Genomic DNA, 21,270 nt, shown 5'->3' with positions numbered 1-21,270 from the left:
CTTTTCTGTATTTTTTTACATGTAATAGTAACATGCAATACCATAAAAGTGTAGTAGAAGGCTCACATCAAATTTTAAGTAAATTTTTTCAGTAGAATTTGAGCCTCAAAAAAGTGTTTTGCCGGATTGGTTTGCGCAGTGATAAAGGCGACAGGACGGTCCTCCTACTGTTTGGATAGTCGCGGGTTCTAAGTCGAACTGCTGGGGCATGGTCGTAAATTTATGTTTGTTATTGTTTGACATTTGTGATTGTCCTGAGTGGAAAATCCGACAAGGAAATAAATCCCAGTGACGCCAGAAACCAGGCTGGGTAACCGGATATCTTCTGGGATGATTTCTAAGTTGGTCACTCGCCAGTCGGTAGGCTTAATGCCGAGGACCGTGGTTCGGAGCCCGCGTTAAACTGTAGGCCCAGTCCAGATAAACCCTCGTTGATAAAGAGGTGACTTTAAAGTATATAAAAAAGTAGTTTGAGAATTTAAAAACAATTTTTGGGTCCACTTAAAATTTCATGTTTAGATTCCACGTTATTAAAAGAGCTAAAACAGCTACAAGTAATACAAATTTTCAAAAATATTCTTATATATTTTGGTCAAATTTCTAGGAATACCCGCTAAAACGTAATTTTATAACTATTGCTGTGGCATTTCATTATTTCTCATTTTCATTATTCTCTGTTAATCACAGAAATAATTATGGAGGCGGTCTTCATGCTTTCTGAAACAGCATTATTTCTGAAATATATATACATTCTGTTACAGATATCTAATAAATTGGGACCGGAACCCCGAAACAAACGAAAAAGTCGGTAATACAATTTCTTATCTGCTTTTCATTCTACTGTCCTTTTCATTTAATTTTTCCCATGAAGAAGGCCTCTCGGCTAACTGAATTAATATTTCAAGCTGAGCTCCGGTCAGAAGAAGTTATTGGATCAACTAGGACACATACTAAAGTTTTTATGTTGCCGCAGAAACCAGAATTAGGAGGAGTTCTACCAATCGCGTTATTCCAGTTTTTTCTCTCCCTAAATATTCCTTTAATTTTCAGTGACAGATATCTTTCGTACAAGATATAAATTATCGGTAATGTAATTTTGTGTCTGCAATTGAACTCTCTAAACAGTTGGAGCGATTTTAATGAAATTCTGTGTCGGTATTTATATGAATTCCATATAAATTATACCATTCCAAAGACTAATTTTGACCATAGTCAAAATTAGACGAGTTAGGTGATTGGCCTTAGATGGAAGGGCTGGAAGTTACATTGAACCTCTTTGTAGGTTATCTATCTTGAGATACTATTTAATGTTATGTTGATTTAGTTATGATTTATATGTCTCCAAAAGCTGTATATCCCTATGTTTTCTATGGTTACTGTCCACACTAACAGTTATCTCTGAAATAATTTTATTGAATTATATGTGAGTTAATAAAAAATCAGTTACCAATTTTTATACCTTTTTAGACTAAATCTTGAATGGAACTAACATCAAGGTATATAGATACTTTATTTTCGTTGAATCTAAAATTATATTATTTTTCTTTCATTTGGGGCATTTTAGTCATAGTGTCCCTACAAATATTCAGTGCACAATATAAATGTTTCCACCAAAATCCCCAGCAGTTTGTTTAATATTATCAATACTTACCTCTCCAAGGAATTTTACTGGTAAGGATGGAATGCCATCCTTACCAGTAAAATTCCATTGACTGGAGACCTAATCTATTTCTGGCTATTTATTTGGCCTCGACATTTTCAACTAGAGTAATGAAAAATATTAAGCAGCAGTTTGAAATTTATCAAAACAAACAAAACGTCAAGACAACGTTTGCGATTTATAGTTTCATATTATTATTAATGTTTTAAATAATTTTTGAACAACCGAACGACTTTTGCGTTCTGTGTCGGTTACATAATCAGCCAGCATTGTATCTAGTTTTAACTGGAATGAGATAAGAAGGAAAATACTATATGGTAGGAATCTACAAACTACAATAGGCAATACATTACACATCTTGATGATGTCAGTTCACTGATATTTTGGATATATTATATTTAGACTACATAGACTGTACATTTATATTTTTTCTAATTACCAAGATGTTTATGTTTATGTATAATTAATATTATTGATTATTAATTAATATTGATCTCAAGAAAAAACTTACTTCTTTATTTTTTCTACTTCCAACACAACAAGAAAAATTTTCTTCTCTGTTCTTGTCATCATTAAATTTTGGCATATGTTGATACCTATTTGATGTCGTTGAAAATGATGTGTTATAATTTTGGCTACTGACATTTTCATTATGAATAAAGTTGATGCTGTTTGAATTGTATAGCTTTTAAACATTTAACCTTAAATTCTGCACTTACCCTTGTTCTCCTATATTTTAAAACCATTGTATGTTAAACCTCCAATAATAACACAACAGTTTATTTATTATTGCTATAGGATTATTAATGTATCAGAAAATCTATATATTATAGACTTTTTTGTGGTTTTGACTTGATCGACTGTATCGAACGACTCGAAAAGAATGTACCGCCACTAGAAAAGGAAGGCAATATATCTTTTCCATGGTTTTCTATGCAGGATGGTGCCAAATATGGAGATATTTGTTAAAAAATATATCCTCATAATATAAGGTGACTCTTATATTACATTATATTATATTATACTTGCCGAATTTCGAAATGAGAAAATAATCGCATCCGTATTTGGCGAGGCAGCCCTTTAACAGGGCCCTCGTGTTGATTGCAGAGCCTCATCAGAGCAGAAGTACAAGAGAAACTTTCGCGAAACTTATCAAACAAGGGGACGTTTTGTTGATTTAAATCTTGTGTCGTGTTTAGTGCGAGTAAATTTATTTAGCCGAAAGAAGTACGGAGCGATGTTGCAGGAAAGTTGGACGTGAATTAACCGAAATGATGAGGCAGTTCGTTAGAAGACCGTGATTTTTGTAAGTTAGTGTAACTCAGACGTACATTTAGAAACCAAACATCATACTATTTAGATTAATTAAATAATGCACTGTGGGAAACGAATAAACATTCCACACTATTTTTGTGCCATATTTTCAGTTGATATAGAAAAATACTGCAATACATTTTTAAATAAAAATTTAGGGTATATTAATTTGACTCAATGTTACTTGTTTATAATGTTTATTTTTTCAGGCCTAAAAATCAATTTTAACGCATTTTTTCTATAATTTTCTTTATTGTAAAAAAAACGGTACAATATATTTTATGCAGAGTATTATAGCTGCTGGTTTTTCCCATCTTTCTGCCAATTTACTAATTCTATCTCGAAGGAATGATGTCTTTTGAGGCTATCCACGAATGTTGTTGTACATTCATAAGAAGTGAAGCGCTTCTTAGATAAGTCAGGACTTGTGTGTCAGAACAAGTAGTAGTAGGAAGGATTACTTTCTGTGGGACAAGGCGGGTGGTTTAATTTAACTACTTCCAACTATGCTATGTTTTGCATTGTTTGGTCGAGCATTGTCATAACATATTAAGAAATAACATTGTTTATAAAAATCAACCGTTTTTGTGCATACATGCGTTTTTAGTGCTTAGAAGCTCATTAGTTTATGTTAGAGTTCGCACTTCGATGAAACGACGCAAAGTGAAACCAGTATATGAACAGATTACAAATATATATAACAAATAACACAAAGCAGGAAAATCAAAAAGGCCAGATTCAACTACTGTTAAAAAGAGACATTTACTTTCTGGTGGCCTGAGAGAAAGGTCTTTCTTCAATTACTTGTCTATCGATGAATACACGGGACAAACTTGATAGAAATGTTAAGAATCCATGGTCATCGAGCCCAGCGGAGTTGTGGAAATACGTAAAGATGAATATTTAAATACGGTAATAAAATAGTAACATTCGAGAACAAGTAGTTTAAAGTCGGCTTGGTTGGCGCAGTGGTAAAGGCGCCAGGACGGTCCTCCTACTGTTGAGATAGTCGTGGGTTCGAATCCTGCTGGAGCATGGTCTTAAATGTATTTTGGTTCTCGTATAATATTTGCGATTGTTCTAGGCAAAAGTGAAAAATTCGACAAGGAAAATGATCCCAGTAACGCCAGCAACCAGGCTGGGTAAGACCGGATGTTTTCTGGGATAATTTCTAGGTTGGTTACTCGCCCGTCGATAAGCTTAATGCTGAGAACCGTGGTTTAGAGTCCACGTTAAACTGTAGGTCTAGTCCAGATAAACCCTCGTTGGTAAAAATGAGACTTTAAAATATATAAAAAAGTAATTAAAAATAGAGATGTCAATTTTGATGGTTAAATATTTTTAACTAACTTTAAGCGATTGATTGAAGTCTTGATTAAGATTTGTGTATAATTAATCATAATGTACTGTTTTATTTTAATTTTTTTAATTACATTATTTTTTACAAATTTACAAATCACTTTACGGTAGTATATGTAGGGTTCGCAAATAGATTTTAAGGTAATATTTTTTACTATATTGTATATATTTCAGTTTTTCTTCCAACAATAGTATATTATTATTCACACCGCATATATAACTGTAAAAATTGTAACCAGAAAAATGAAACTTGCCGATGGTCGCTTCGGCTAACCAGAAACATTTATCACCGAAATAACTAGCCTTTTGCGATAACGTAAAAAGTAATGAAAAACTGATGAACTGGCCAGCAAAAAGCGAGGGAAAAGTGGCCAGAATGTTGGCGTGGTCGATTTCCATCGCATATCGAATATTTGCGGGCGAAAATAGTGTTAAATTCAATTTTCTCCGTTACGGCCCGTGAATTGAAATTTATCTGCAAATAGTGCCACGTTGAAAAACGATAAGCGGTCTTCAGAAATAAAATGAATTTAATACATTTGATCGAACGGTGATAATATCGTAACTCAAATATTGGTTTTCTCATACTGGACCTATAGTTTAATATGGGCTCTGAACCACGGTCCTCGGCATTAAGATGACTGGTGACTACAGACTGGTGAGTGACTAACTTAGATATCACCCCAAAAGATATCCAGTCTTATTCAGCCTGGTTATTGACGTGACTAGGATCATTTTCTTTGTCAGATTTTGCAGTCCTGCCTAGGACAATCACAAACATAAATTTACTATCATGCCCCAGCAGGATTCGAACCCGCGACTATCGCAACAGTAGGTAAACCGTTCTGTCTCCTTACCGCTACGCCAACCAAGGCGGCATAAATATTATTTTTAATGTGTATCGTAAACAAATTGTTCAATTTACAATCCTTGATACTGAATTGGTTTGTAACATATTTCAGGAATCATCAAGTTAATTTAAATTAAGTTGTTCATTAAACAATGGTTGTAATAACGCAGATTCGGTTTTTTCTTCAAAATATTATTCTCTCCAAGCTAGCCCAGGGCTTCACCATATTCTTTGTGGTCATTTCTAAATTATTATAAGTTCAGCAACAAGAATAATTTTTCAATAGAGCTGGAATCTAACGTTATATTGTTAACTTCTGTTTTTTATTACCTGTTTGGAATTTCAATTCTTAAAATTTGAACTTTAACGTCAAAGTTTTGACTTCGCTTTCAGTAGAGTGACTTCAATCAACTACCTCTTCTGCTTTCATAACAATCTGAAGGACTTGTATATGACTGATTAATATAACATTAATTATTAACTTGAACAGTTAGTTACTACTGATTCTTGCAAAACTCAGATCAGTTAACATCTTTCCTTTCTCAGCATTTGCAAAACCTTTGAGGGATTATTGAGAAACATTGTGTCAAGTAACCACTTAATACTTATTACAGCACTAAAATATGTACCGAAATTCTTTCTATGACTCAAGATACTTTGTAATTATAATGGGAATTATAAGAAATTTTAAATACCAATAGAAACACTTTACTCGTCACTTTTTCAACCACAGTAACTTAACAGTAAATTTATCTCATAGAACATTCAGTACATGATGAGTCGAGCTATATAACTCCCTCCTGAAGTAATTCTAAAATTGACGGTACCAAATTACATGTTGCTTTTGGCTAGAGGTATTTTAAGCAACTTCAATTTTTTTGTGGTCTTATAAACCCAGATTGTGATATTTATACCTAAATTCCAATAAACTAAACTAATGATTGTCTCTTCAGCTTCAAAATGTTCCTTTGGTAACCTCTCTTCTCTGTTGGTAATCCTTTAAACGGAATTGTTTGTTAATCGAAATAATTACTGATACCTTTTTAATGTCAATAGAATGAATTCAAAATAGAGTAGGTTAATGATAACTTAAGAATTCTATGGATTTCAGTGATATTCAGAATATACCGATTTCTTATAATATAATGTTTCAATAAATTCAATTTTAACAAGAATAGTTCTTCTACTTATTAGTTTGGTATTGATTTCAATTACTCTTAATTACGTAGTTCTAATGTTTAGTCATTGTCTTCTTTAAAATTGTTATTGCCAAAATATCAAAAAGGTTCTAAAAAGCGTTAAAACCGCTAGCACAGAGTATAAAAAAGCTAATCTCCGAATTCATTTTTGTTATTGGCATTTACACTAGCATGTTGAGGTACTTTTAGAGTTTCTGGTCCATTATAGATCGTCACAAATCATTTTACGGAATGTAGTGGAGGTACAAATGAAGAAAATGTACTTTTAGGTCCATTAAACAACCTAAAACTTATGTTACTCTGTTTTATATGGCAATTATATGGCAAAGGTGGTAAAAACACAGTTAGCCCTTTTTTTGGTCTAATAACATTCTCGGTCTCTCTTACTCCATAGATGCAAAATCATGGAAATTTGGCACTTGTTATCCGAGAGATATGGACAAGATCATACATTAGCCGAGCACCTGCTATGGTCTTCATATTTAATTTGCGAAGAACAAAATTTCATGAAGTCCCCGAAATATTATCAGCGTATCAAATGAATAGTCTGTTAAAAATACTCAGATAAAGTTTCTTTGTTGTAGACCTTTGTTTTTAAAATATCGTAATTATCTTATTTATAAATTGATGGCATTTTTTATAAAATATTAAATCCCCTTTAACTATATTTGAACATGAAATATATATTAATTTAAGTAACATCTATTGTAATTTTTGGGAAATGCATACTGATATATTAATCCCGTACTCGCCTTGCTTGTGTATGCACAAAGAACAGTAGTAATAATTTGTAAATTAAGATTGTACTAAGCATATCTAATGTAATTATTAAAAAATCTATTATAATTAAAATGTTTTTAATAATTCGAACTTTGTTCCCGACAAACAATGTCGAATTTCATCAGGTTCAATTACAACAATTGCGATTAAACTAATCTGGATAGGACCAACGGTATTCGCTTAATCATAACAAACATCAGCCCTGATATCACTTAAGTAGTTCGATAACGCACGTGCCCTATTTAGTGTCAGACGCTGTTTACACTAACCCTTCGTCGTTCCACGGCGGCGCCCTCTATCCCATAGGGTTTAACCAGAACGTAGTCCGCTAAATTTAAAACAAACACCTTGTGCGGTTAACGTGCTATTGTCTGGGCGCCATATCTAAATTAGTCTTGCGTACGATCCGTGTACCTTTCATATTTCCCGCAAAGGTAACTGAAAATTAACAGGCATAATAAAAAAGCTGGAGTTACTTTGGAGTGTTGATTTTTAATGAAAAGTATATTGAATATCGAAAATATAGTGTAAATTTCGTATCATCTACATATCTCTTTAAATTTTTCTCCAATAATAAAATTTCATTTCTTCGCGAGCTGGTCGACATGCTGGGAGCTTAGTACCGCGTCACCGCTAACGTCCTCCTTTACCAGACTGAAACGACTTCATCCGTTGCTGCAGTCGTCACTTTTGCTTCTATACGACAGCATCGAGTCGTATGTTAACTCAAGTTCGCGAACCTATAGTTAATTTCACTATCTTTTTTTTCGTCGGGTCCTCGTGCCCAATAACGGCTGCCCGGTTAACGGGTGCCATATTCCCAAATGTAATGCAGTAGCAGTGGCGACTCACAGTCGTCATCTGTATTTTGGGTTTAGCGTAATGGTAGACCCAGAAACAGTCCGACATAGCCTGATCCAACTTGTCACTTCAGGGCAAGTTTCCACGACCAGGTATGCTCCATGCACTCCACCTTCTGGTTTTGGGCCAGAACAAACAAAAACAATTACATTATCCACTTAGTGGGTTATTAGTGAAGTAAATTCACTGTAGTATTCACTGTCGGGTGTTTTATCTCTTCTGTTGATAATATTGTGGCTGTCAGAGGGTATTCGATTCAATGCTGTTCTGGATATCGTGGTTAAATTGCTTTACCGTTCATTCTGAGCATAATATCTATTCATTCATATAATAAATTTGTGAGTTTTCATGATCTGCATCTAGTAGTGGTAACAACGCTCCTAGTAAGGGATAAATTTGTCCTTATTTACTTGATTTTGTTAACCTATTTCTAATACAAGTCTGAATGCTACCAAAAAAAGTTACGGTGTAATCCTTTCAATGTGGTAATTTGGAAACAATTATGATACTTTTGAATATTAGAGTGTGTCCCATGTCAGAAACGAACGAACAAATTGTGGCGATTTTACCCTTCCACCGGCAAAACATAACCCAGCAGTTTTACGACTGTAATTTAATGCCTCATAATATTGACAATCGATTATAATTTCTCTGATTGTAACTGTATTGTAATTGTAATTGTAATTTCTTGATATCGTGACCGATTTTCTATATAATCTCAAAAGTTTTTGAGAGGCCGTACATAAGGAGGCTGAATTGTATAAAAGAAAAAAGAAAGATCATTCCGGAATAACAATTTGGGTTTCGCAATAAGCATGGAACAATAGAACAAGTGAATAGACTCGTTAACAACATAAATATGGACTTAAAACACCAAAAGATATTATTCAGCTGCATTCCTAGACATATCTCAATCATACGTGATTGCAGGTTTAATTAAAGAAGATTCTTTCTCATCCGGAGTATGAGATGCTAAAATCTTACATTACAGATCGTCATTTTACAGTAAAACGAAGCGATGAACATACTGAATTACATGCAATATATTCAGGAGTTCCACAAATTAGTGTACTACATCCGGTACTATATATTCTGTACACAGCTGATCTACCTTCAACAAAAATAACCACTGTGGCAACATACGTAGACGACACGGTAATCTTAGTCTCGTATGAAGATCCAGTCATAGTATCAATTAACCTATAAACACTCCAAAATCAATTACCAATGTGGCTGAAATGATAACGTATAAGAGTTAATGAAACAAAATCCAGTCATATAAATTTTACGCTCAATAGAAGATGTTCACCACTCTATATTAATATTTGTTAACAACCGCAAAGCAGAGGAAGCTAAATATCTTGGTATGCGTCTAGATCAACGCCTAACCGTAGTTAGGCTTCGTTTATTAGATTCTTCCTAATGAAGCAAATACTCACCAAACGGAAACAACTTAGACATATACTCTACCGAACATATTGATTTATCGGTCCCAAATCCAAGTTATCATCAGATAACAAGATGTTATTGTATAAATCTATCAAGTCTAATTACAACGGTTCCAAAATAAGGTATTGCGTGCCATTGTCGAAGCTCCGCACTATGTTTCAAATGAAGTGATACAACACGATATTCCTCTACAACCAATAACGAGCGCAATTCAACGTGTTTCTTTTGAAGTACCCGAAAGAGTGTTAGTGCAATCCAATGTACCCGCTCATCAGTTAAATATGCAAAATAACAATGCGTAGACTAAAACGTCTAACACCATCCAATCTGATTATTGGTATTTTGATTATGATTCTGATTATTGATTCTTTAATATTTTGAAAACCTTCCTAGAGCATGTTTTGACAAAAATGTTACATTTATGCTTACAGAGTTCTAATAATACATCCAGTAGCCAGTTTATCTCATAAAATAACGATAATTTATTAAACCTGTAGCGACCTTGAGGCATGTCGAATTCTACATAGTGGAATAACGGTCTACAAAATACCCAGAAATATAATCTCAGATGTTGAACACGGGCGGGGTGCCAGCAGCGCCAACTAGAACCCGATAACCAATAGCTGGCAACCCCGAGACGTTTATCTGGGATGTTATTGAAGTTTTGCAGTATTGAAGAATTGCGTTACATATACCTGAAGTTAGCACCCACGGTGAGGTGGCAACAAGTGGTGCTGACAGAGGGTACGACGTGACAACCTCGGATGGTAAAGCTAGGGGATGACGCGACGCCCCGATGTTCTTTTCCATTCCTGACCCTGAGTGAGAGTGTCGATTGTTCGTATCACCTGAAGGTAGCCCTGCCACGTGAATTTATTTTCTTTTTAAATTATTATAGTGTGATCTTGTTTATTGTTTAATACCGGTTCGTCTAGTAAAAAAAACTTTAGACTAAATGATGTGGCTCGGTGAATGAAGGTAAAACGAAATGAAACAGCGGTGTTTATATTATGTGACCGTTATTTATTGAAGTAATATCAAAATGTGAAAAATACAAAATAGATAAAAGGGATGGCAGCGGAGTTACCTGAAGACGAGGCTTGGGTAGTCGATGGTGTCGCATCTAAACCAAACGATGGTCGAGTACTGAATGAATGGAAATACCCTTCAATAACGTCCCAGATAAACGTCTCGGGGTTGCCAGCTATTCCTTTATCGGGTTCTAGTTGGCGCTGCTGGCACCCCGCCCGTGTTCAACATCTGGGATTATATTTCTGGGTACTTTGTTAACCGTTATTCCACGATGTAAAATTCGACATGCTTCAAGGGCGCTACAAACCAAAAATAAGAAAACTAGTAAATGGTGAATATAAAATATTCTGAATGGAAGACCATCTAGTATTAGTAAATTAACTCTTCAAAATATTTTATTTTTATTTCATTGGTGTTTTAAACATATGACGTAAGCCCAATACCATTATATATACCATTTTTCTGAAAATTAATATGTAGTTCGTAAGAGACTTAATTTTTCTCGTTGTTGTGTGAAAATTTGTGTCCTAGTGAAAACCTCTACTAGTACTACTACTAATTAGTTAATTCCTAATACTTCTGATAATTCTTGAGAACTTTAACATTCAAAAAAGCACACGCAAGCAGCTAATAAAAGTATAAAAAAGTGAAGAGTTGTTTTGTTCGGTGGTGAATAAAATAAAATATTTTTAACGACACGAAATATTTCTTACACTTATTATTGACTTAATTATTAGCTCTGAAGTTGCCTGAATTAGCGATAATTATTTTTGTTTTTGTTAGTTTGTATTCGTAAAGTAATAAAACTTTCGGCACAATTTCAACAATGCGTCACTGAATGGCCATCTGCATTGTTCAAAGATTTATGTATGCGAACATCTGTAGCTTCGTTTTATCGAACTTTATCTGACTCTAACAGTGAAAGCGCATAGTTTATTCCTCGCACTGGAGCTGGTATATGAATAAAAATGCTCGTGGGCATTTTTCTTTTTTAAATTAACTGCGAAATTCTGTTTTTCAAACTGTTAGGGAGTGTGTGATTTATATTACTCTGCATTAAGTCTTATTTGTATAGAACAGCTACCTTAGTTTTTAACGTAGTATATATATATATATATATATATATATATATATATATATATATATATATATATATATATATATATATATATATATATAGATGATCTTTACTATATTGCTATTAAACATATGGTTTATTGATATGATGTTATTATTGTTATTGTTATCAATATAATATTGATACTGACAATTAATTAAATCGATTTTATCTGGGCTATATATATCTTATATTTCATAGCAAACAAAATGGTTTTATGTAATCAACGGAAATAAAAGATGAACGAACAAATTGAACTGGGATTTGTCAATGCAAATAACATAAAATTGCCCTCAATCGATAACCACTGTACTCTGTGATCACAACTAAAATAACAGTGCTGCAAAGAATACTAAAAAATTTTATAGAATTCAATGACCATTCTAGGCATACTAACCATGAAATGTGGGAGAATATTAAGAAGAGTAGAGTATCTAAGAGTAGTAGTAGGTAATAATAGGACAATAGCTTGGGGGAACTATAGAAAAGTTTCGATAGAAAACCTCCTGAAAAATTTTAAGATGATAATTTGAATATACAGATGCATATGTAACTCATAGGGCTACCAAAATGTTTGTATTACATAGTTGAACAAAATTATTAACGACTCATATACAGAATAAACAAAACGCTCTCAAATGTTATGTACAGTGTTATTCACACCAATACACTGTAACTACTTTTAACTTTCAAGTATAATATTTCTTCATAATTTACTAGTTTTGTATAAAATCTAATTATACATTATTGTATAAATACCTGCGCATATAACTGAATTTGCAATATTTTTTACAGACAAGCCCAGATGGTAATACCACAACTAGTGTACTAACATTTGTTCCAACTGTGGAGGATGGAGGGAAGTATCTGTCTTGTCGAGGCCAGCAACCCCAGATTCCAGACAGTGGCATTGAAGATGGATGGAAACTAGACATACACCGTACGTATTTTTGATTTCATTATTTATTTTTACTATAGAAAATATTTAGATTGGGATATCTGAATATATCGGTAATTGTGGACGAAATTATAATTGTAAAGGATAGTTTTTACTTTTCTATTTATTGATATAATATCGCTGAACTTTATCATAAATAATTTTAGACAATGCTTAATATTAATTAAGAAAAAAAATTGTATTACATTTTATTTAGATAATGTATTAATTTTTCTACAATAATATTTTGTACTTACTTTTCTATAAAGTAAATATCATTATAATTTTGTTTTCATGGTGGAAAAGATAGTGGGATTTTGATCGTTGGCTTTTTTGGGATTCACTGGCTGTATCTGATGAATTGGTTATGATACAATGTGTGTACGAAAAATGTTTTGCATTTTTATTACAAACTTTATATCGATAATATGATAACTATCAGTCATTTCTGAATTAAGAAACTGTACAAGTGGCTTTAAGTGGCTTTTGTTTTATTACTCCTTGATACTAGCTCTAACTTTCTGTCAGTAAACTGTTATTTAAGCTATGGTGGTGAAGAAATAATAATTTTAGATTATGTCATAAATTTGTTTAGATTGATAAACATTTTATTTTGAGCTCTACTTTTTTTCTGACGTACAATAATATTGAACTGTTTGAATAAGGTACCCAAAATTTATAAGAACAATAAACATTCGTAAAAATATTATATTAAAATATGTATAATATATTGTTTGTTTTAGTAAAAACTCAGAGACTTCAATACTAAGAAATAATGAAAAATATATTTTGAAATGTCTTGAAAACCTACTACATCTCTTTGATTGGTAACAATAAAATAATAATTGTCATTATATAAGCTATGTTGGTGAAGAAATAATAATTTTTGACTTTGTCATAAATTTGTTTAGTGTGATGAACATATTATTTTGATCCTTAATTATCTTTTCTTACGTACAATAATGTTAGTTTAACTATTTGAATCTATAATAAGGTAAATATAAGGTACACAAGATTCATAAGATCAATAAACTTTCATAAGAATGTTATATTAAAATACGAATAATATAATGTTTGTTTAACTTAAAATAAATATAGCTCAGCAGTCTTCAATACGAACTGAGTAATAATGCAAAGTATATTTTGAAATGTACACCTTTTTGATTGGTAAGAATAGTTGTGATTAAGTAAAACTACATTTCAACTGGAAAAAACATTTCAATTTCAATGCAGTGCTCTTAATATATGTAAGAGAAGCATACCTTCAAATTGGTAAAATGTTGTATAAACACCCCCATAACTCTCTCATGCCATTGTTATTCATTGATTAAAATAAACGTTTTGATCTATTCTGTCTAGACGTAAAATCCAAACGGATCAGAGGACTGACGTTGAAATCTCCCTAAAAGAAATTTACACCCAACGAGAACTGAACGAAATTGATCTATAAATTTTACTTAGAGCTTAGGAAGCGATTTGGTATATATTAGAGTGTACCATGGTTACGGCCGGGAAAAACACCACTCAGCTAAAACTGGTTAGATTTATATTTTAACAGTGTATAAATAAAACATAATTGTCTTGTAATAAATGCTGGTTAAGTTAATACAGATAGGCAATATAGCTTTGAACTGGAATTTCGTACCGAGTCCAAACTAGAATTAAAAGGAATAGTTTAAGAATAGTTATAATAGGAATATTTTAGTATTTCAGTAAAAATTATACCACCTAAGATCGATATTGCACTAAGAATTATATTTAAAAAAGCTATCGGTCGAAATCAAGAAACTTTCAATCTTATAATGAAGAATTGATTGACGTTATATATTGCTCTACAAAAAAAATGTTTCCCCTCACTTCCTGAGTTATTTCTTAGTAATGTTCAGTTAAGAAAAAGAATGTTATAAGAGGTAAAAGCTAAAAATTATTTTCCTCTAGCTTTAGTGATTTAGCCTTGTATATATTTTTTTTAAATTTGAGGCTTTGTTCTGAAAAATCGGCACAATAAATTTTATTCAAAGTATTATTCATTGATAGTCGCTACTTTCTCTCGTTTTCCAGTCTTTTGATGCCACGAATCAACACTTTTTTTGTATCGTCGTAAGAAGATAAGTGATGCTCAAAGAGGTTATGGCACATTTGATGGAACAAGCTATAATCAGAAGGATGAAAGTCTGGAGAATACGGCGGTGGAACTAATGCTTACCATTTTAATATTTCCAAGTATATTTTTGTAGGTTTTGTCATATTTTGACGTGTGGGCGAGCAGTGTCTTGTTGAAGAATAACATTGTTGTGTCTTTGCTTGTATTGCGGCCATTTTTCACGCAATGCTCGTTCCAAACGTGTTAGTTCCAGTAGAGAGCGATTCCCAGTGATAATCTCATTAACTGATCAAGCTGATCCGCCAAATACAGAGAATTAGCTTGAAGCTATGCTTATTCGCCTTTGTCGTTGATGGTGATGCATGACCAAGTCATCCCCACGATGCAAAAACTTTATCTATTTTATCGCTAAAGCAATACTTCATATATGACAAAACGCTTTTCGCAAATATACTATTTTCAAGTACTGACGTGTCCTGGAAATGTAAAGATATTACATCTTGCCGAAGAGAATTGACCAAAAATGTTGCCATTTTTGGAAACTATTGCTGTTTGCTAAGTCTCTGAAAGAGTGGCGGATCCCATAAAAATGTACAGGCGACAAATTCGCATTTTACTTTTTCATTGTTATTCTATTCCTCGCAGAGTACATAAATATTTTATAACAGAAAGCTACATTAAAATATATCGAATTACCACCCTAAAGACATTTTCGATTGATAGCATAAACTTTCTGATAACCTATTCTGAGGCTTCCAATTTTCCTCGAACCGCATGCCTTTTATGTTCGTTATGTACGGAACAATTTTTAAAATGGTTTGTTAAAATAAGTCACTTTTACATCGTGTTAATACATCTTCAGATATCATGTCGGGCGTCTGGAAAATGTGGTTTCTAGATGAACGGGTTTAAAATTTCGTTTTCAAATTCTTCGATTTAGATGCCGCATTATTAAAACAGCTATATCCCCGAAAATAATTTAAGTTTTGAGAAATTCCTCTAAAGAAATATTTTTAAATGGTTGAGCTTAGATAATATGAAAAACTTCGGTCCCCCCGAATTTAAAGATTAAAGACTAGACATCTAGACATTGCAGATATATTGGTTTGCAATCTTGCATCTTCGACGCTGAGAAAAATGAGTTATTCATAATAAGTAGAGTGACTCATAATAAATGGTGCCGATAAACTCAAAATTACATTTATCTGAAACAAAATAATTTTCAGCGAGCAGTTTTAAACTGCCGAAATGAATTATCAACATCTCGGCGACCTTCAAAAGTCGAACGTAATAAACTCCATCCGGCCACGTTAAAATTTTAATCGCCCTCCCTTTATAGCCTCACTATCTCTAACTAGTCGTACTTTTAATTTTCGCCGGTACAAAGACCACATACTCGATCTAACGACACTCATAAATTTCGAAGTTACCAGCTATCAGATCGAACGCAGAGGCGAAAAGCACTTATCGTGTTTACTGGCCGTGTAAAACTTATCACAAATTACTACGGGATAGCGCCGTTTTGTCGAAAAAGCGGACCGTCAAGAGCGATTCAATAAATTAGTGCCGGAAATTTATCCAAAAGAAGATAACAGGACGGTCGTGCAAGCTATACTGTCGATTTAATGCTGTATTGGGCTCTAAAATTTTATAGAGATATAAGTACACGAAGCGGAAATACCAGCAAAAACGTATAAAATTGGCGCCAACGAATAACGCAATATATAATTTTCTAAGATGATAATCATAATACGGGAGCAGTTTTAACTAATCAGTGAATTTTTCCGGGCTGTAATTTTAAATGCACCGCTACCTCATTTCATCTTCAATAAATAGAATAGTGTAATATCTTGAGCAAGTTGCGTCATTTACGGCAGAAAAGCTCTAGAATTTCGACCAAAATCGACAAAATTAAGATACTAATTGAGCATTATTTTTTGCACAAAAATATCACCAAGATTTCAGAGGTGATTTGAGAGACATATCCGATGAAAACTCAGCGCAGGTTCTGAAGGCAGCTTCAGAGAGCTTAGTGGTTGTTGAACATGTCATATGAAAAGTCCCTGGCCTGACACATAGATGGCGCTACTAGAATTAAATCCATATGTTTTTAGCTAGCGCTAACCCTCAAAAGATGCCTGTATAAAGCTGACAGCTGTCAGATCATTAGTTTGTGAATTACAGCATTTTGAGTGAAGCAACTCTTATTATTGTGAACAAAATGGATAAAAAGGAATTTCGTATGTTGACAAAATATTGCTTTTTGAAGGTAAAAAATACCAATTGACGATTCGGAGTGTTTGAAGATGATCACGCGTAATAAACCCGAGTTTTTGCATGGAAAAAATACAGTTGATGCAAAAGCTTTATGCCGAGTTTCCGGACACTGCCCCAGGATTGGTAAGCTAAGCTTAGACGTGGTCGAAAAATGCGCACGGACGGTGAACACAGTGAACGCCCAAAACAGATTGTTACCGACGAAAACATTTAAAAAATCCATAAAATGATTTTAGAATATTTTGAAAAGATTTTGAATTACCCTAAGTTGAAACTGAATAAAATAGCAGACGTTCTAAAGATATCAATTGAACGTATACATCATATCATTCATGAATATTTGGGTATGAGAAAGCTCCGTGCAAAGTGGGTGCCGCGCGAGCTCACTCTTGACCAAAAACAACGACGAGTTGATGATTCGGAGCAGTGTTTGAAGGTGATCAAGAGTAATAAACCTGAGTTCTTGCGTCGATATGTTACAATGGATGAAACATGGCTCCATCATTTCTCACTCCGAAGTCTAATCGACAATCATCCGAGTGGACTGCACATGATGAACCCGCTCCAAAACGTGGGAAAACGCAACATTCGGCTGGAAAGGTTATGGCGTCTGTATTTTGCGATGCGCATGCAATAATTTTCGTTGACTACCCTGAAAATGGGAGGACCATCAACAGCAACTATTACATAGCGTTATTGGTTCGTTTGAATAACGAAATCGCCGAAAAATGGCATTTGAAGAAAGAGAAACTGCTATTTACCAAGCTAATGCACCATGTCAGTGAAAACAATGGCAAAAAATCATGAATTGGACTTCGAATTTGCTTCCTCATCCATATTCTTCCATATCCGTATTCTCCAGATCAGGCTCCCAGCGACTATTTCCTGTTCTCAGATCTCAAAAGAATGCTAGCTGAGAAGAAATTTTCGCCGAATGAAGAGGTGATCGCCGAAACTAAAGCTTATTTTGAACCAAGGGACAAATCGTACTACAAAAAGGTGGAATTGAAAAGTTAAAGGGTCACTACAATCAGTGTATCACCCTTGAAGCGAATTATGTTGATGAAAAAAACTAATTTTGCCAAAATAATGTGTTTTATTATGGTAGGCCGAGGACTTTTCAATTGACCTGTTATATGTAAAAGACAGAAAGCTATAATGTATGGTGTATGGAAGATAACAGGACGGTCGTGCAAGCTATACTGTCGCTTTAATGCTGTATTGGGCTCTAAAATTTTATAGAGATATAAGTACACGAAGCGGAAATACCAGCAAAAACGTATAAAATTGGCGCCAACGAATAACGCAATATATAATTTTCTAAGATGATAATCATAATACGGGAGCAGTTTTAACTAATCAGTGAATTTTTCCGGGCTGTAATTTTAAATGCACCGCTACCTCATTTCATCTTCAATTAATAGAATAGTGTAATATATTGAGCAAGTTGCGTCATTTACTGCAAAAAAGCTCTCGAATTTCGACCAAAATCGACAAAATTTAAAAAGATACTGATCGAGCATTATTTTTTGCACAAAAATATCACCGGAATCAAGAAAAATATTGATAAATGCTATGAGGATTCTGCACTAATAGTAGAAGAGTTTCAACACCAAAACTATATATTTAACTACGGTAGAAAATACTATCTAATATTCATTAGACGAGTTTACAAATTCGGCTCAACTTTTGGATCCGAGCAGATGAACTATTTAATACTTTGAGATCAGATTTAAACCCAAGAAGTCAAGATTGGTTATATCTTTCCAGCTCGCACATTGTAGCAACACTGACATCTTAAAACAGCTGTCAGCTGACGACGTTATATTAAACATAATTTGGAACATGTTTGTGGTCTTCGAAAAGTGTGAGAATGTAGACACAAACTCAAAGATATACATTTGCAGTACGTTGGTTCTGCTGTAATAAACACTGGCCAGTCATGGTATACTTTTAATTTTTTCTACCAATGTTATGGAGATACAAGAACAACTTTTGCTCGATGAATGTGATCGGTATAAAAGTAAAAACATTGCACAATATTGATATCCTTGACGTATCACGATTGTATTGTCGAGGTACAAGTACTTAAAAAATGGGGAAAATACGTCCTACACTTATTTAAGTACAAGTACTTTTTCAAGTACGATTTTAATATTAAAATTTAATAGAATGAATAATTTTAATAAAAATAATTCAGAAATGATTCATTTCTATATATATAGGATAAATAATGTGGCTCGGTGAATGGAGGTAAAACAAAACGAAACAGTGTTGTTTACATTATGTGACCCTTATTTATTGGCTATATAAAAAATATGTGAAAAAATACAAATGATAAAACGGACGTCAGCCGAGTTACCTGTTGACGCGGCTTGGGCAGTCGATGGTGGCACGTCTAAACCAAACGATGGTTGAGCACTGATTGGAAATACCCTTCAATAACATCCCAGATAAACGTCTCGTTATCGCTGCTGGGTACCCCATCCGTTCAACATATGGGATTATATATATATATATATATATATATATATATATATATATATATATATTGATATCCTTGACGTATCACGATTGTATTGTCGAGGTACAAGTACTTTTTCAAGTACTATTTTAATATTAAAATTAAATAAAATTTAATAAAAATAATTCAGTTCTATATAAAATAAAATGGCTATATAAAAAATATGTGAAAAAATACAAATGATAAAACGGACGTCAGCGGAGTTACCTGTTGACGCTGCTTGGGCAGTCGATGGTGGCACGTCTAAACCAAACGATGGTTGAGCACTGAATGACTGGAAATCCCCTTCAATAACAACCCAGATAAAGGTCTCGGTGTTGCCGCCAGCTATTCGTTATCGCTGCTGGGCACTCCATCCGTTCAACATCTGGGATTATATATCTGGGTATTTTGTAGACCGTTATTCCACTATGTAAAATTCGACATGCTTCAAGGTCGCTACCTATAGTAGCTAGTATAACGCATTAGAGTAGCAGTAAACATTTAGAGTACTATTACTAAACTACTAAGGACACTAATTAATTAATTTAAACAACATACTAATTCATCACTTATCCCAGCATTATATTATATTGCAGTCTTTCATCAGCTTCATATGTGTAATTTCCGGTTTGCTGTTATTCTTTTCGAACTGTTCGAGCTTCTCTACTGTTCAGAGAACTGCGTCGATTTTATCGGATTATACGTAGATTGACAACTTCTTGCCATAACAGAAGCTTCTGCCACCAACGGTAATATTAAGCATGTTCAGAATGATTCAAATATTGGAACTTCCTTAAATAAGCACGCAACAAAATATGCGGAGACCTTAACAATTTCCCATCAACCAGAATGCACATATATCGAAGCCAACCGCGAAACTCTTGAATTGATGCGTTCACTTGCATTTTCATTGCGTAAACAACTACTTACTTTCCTTTTTTCTTTTATTTCTCTTTTTCTTCTCTTTTTTCATTTTCACTACAGTTATTTAGCCGTGGATTTGTGTACTGATTCCCGTGAAGTAATTTTTTAAAAGATCTAGTATTATGGCTTGAACTACCATGCTGGTTTTTTTTTCAGAAATGAAAGCATTCTCTGTGTAGGAATGTTCGTCTGGTGGATCGGTCGGGATGTGTAGCTGTCGATGCGATTGTTTGTCCGAATACTCACTACTATCTTGTGGAAGGAATTCGCACGGGTGATAAAAACACTGGTTGAATAAAAACTTGTTTATTGCGATATTAAATGATACATGTGGCTGACGGGAGAATGGACAGGATATAAGGTTAGGTAAAGGAAGGACGGTAGCGCCGTGGTACAGTTGCAAGGTAATAGAGAAAAGAGACAGAGCGAGACGTCGTCGTGGTGGTCTTTAATAGCCGGGAACCGGGAATAAATGAAACGCACGCTATAAGAGATAAGTTAGAACTTAATTTAAAATGAAAATTGCTTGGCGGGTCACTAATTCTTCTATACATTTAAATCCAAAGGGCTTATTGCTAAAAGAAACAAAGACTCCTTCAATACTAATCTATACCTATTTCGCCCCTTAAGAATCATATCACCTACGAGTAATGAAAGCAACGTTCGTTACGGAAAAACAGCAGTTAATTTCGTAATGTAACCAGATATGCAAAAACTAATAACTGATGCAAAGTTTATCAAATGTTGCCATAAAATGTTGTTACAACGCCTGACGATGTAGCAGCATGGAAATGGTTTCAAAGTGTTGGTTACAACTTTCCCAGTAACCCCAAATCGTCGGACAAGCACAATTTGTGGCAAAATTATCACAAGATTGAATGTCCCTCAAAATAAATTTTTC

The 21,270-nt window shown here is 33.7% G+C and overlaps 1 protein-coding gene and 1 long non-coding RNA gene across 4 annotated transcripts in view; one reads left to right on the top strand and one right to left on the bottom strand.

The window, feature by feature from the left end:
* The window catches only part of LOC143196284 (nephrin), a 360,346-nt gene that overhangs the window by 276,649 nt on the left and 62,427 nt on the right, over positions 1-21,270 (top strand). The window contains exon 6 of the mRNA XM_076403953.1: positions 12,417-12,561. Coding sequence (XP_076260068.1) covers positions 12,417-12,561 — 145 coding nt within the window. The remainder of the gene's footprint in view (positions 1-12,416; positions 12,562-21,270) is intronic.
* On the bottom strand, positions 10,499-19,797 carry LOC143196285 (uncharacterized). 3 transcript variants are annotated; one of them, XR_013005721.1, is made up of 2 exons: positions 19,671-19,797; positions 10,499-10,803 (listed from the first exon to the last, which is right to left on the bottom strand). It is a non-coding gene; the product is annotated as an uncharacterized LOC143196285 (long non-coding RNA). The 3 variants fall into 3 exon arrangements; XR_013005720.1 differs by lacking the exon at positions 19,671-19,797 and adding an exon at positions 19,302-19,652; XR_013005722.1 differs by lacking the exon at positions 19,671-19,797 and adding an exon at positions 12,455-12,580.

The sequence above is a fragment of the Rhynchophorus ferrugineus genome, unplaced genomic scaffold, assembly GCF_030347505.1.
Source record: "Rhynchophorus ferrugineus isolate W39M unplaced genomic scaffold, kcgeb_rfMv2 rfM4, whole genome shotgun sequence".
In the NCBI taxonomy this organism is placed as follows: Eukaryota; Metazoa; Arthropoda; class Insecta; order Coleoptera; family Curculionidae; genus Rhynchophorus; species Rhynchophorus ferrugineus.
The sequence above is the reverse complement of the archived record's forward strand: the minus strand, read 5'-3'. Positions and strand labels throughout refer to the sequence as shown.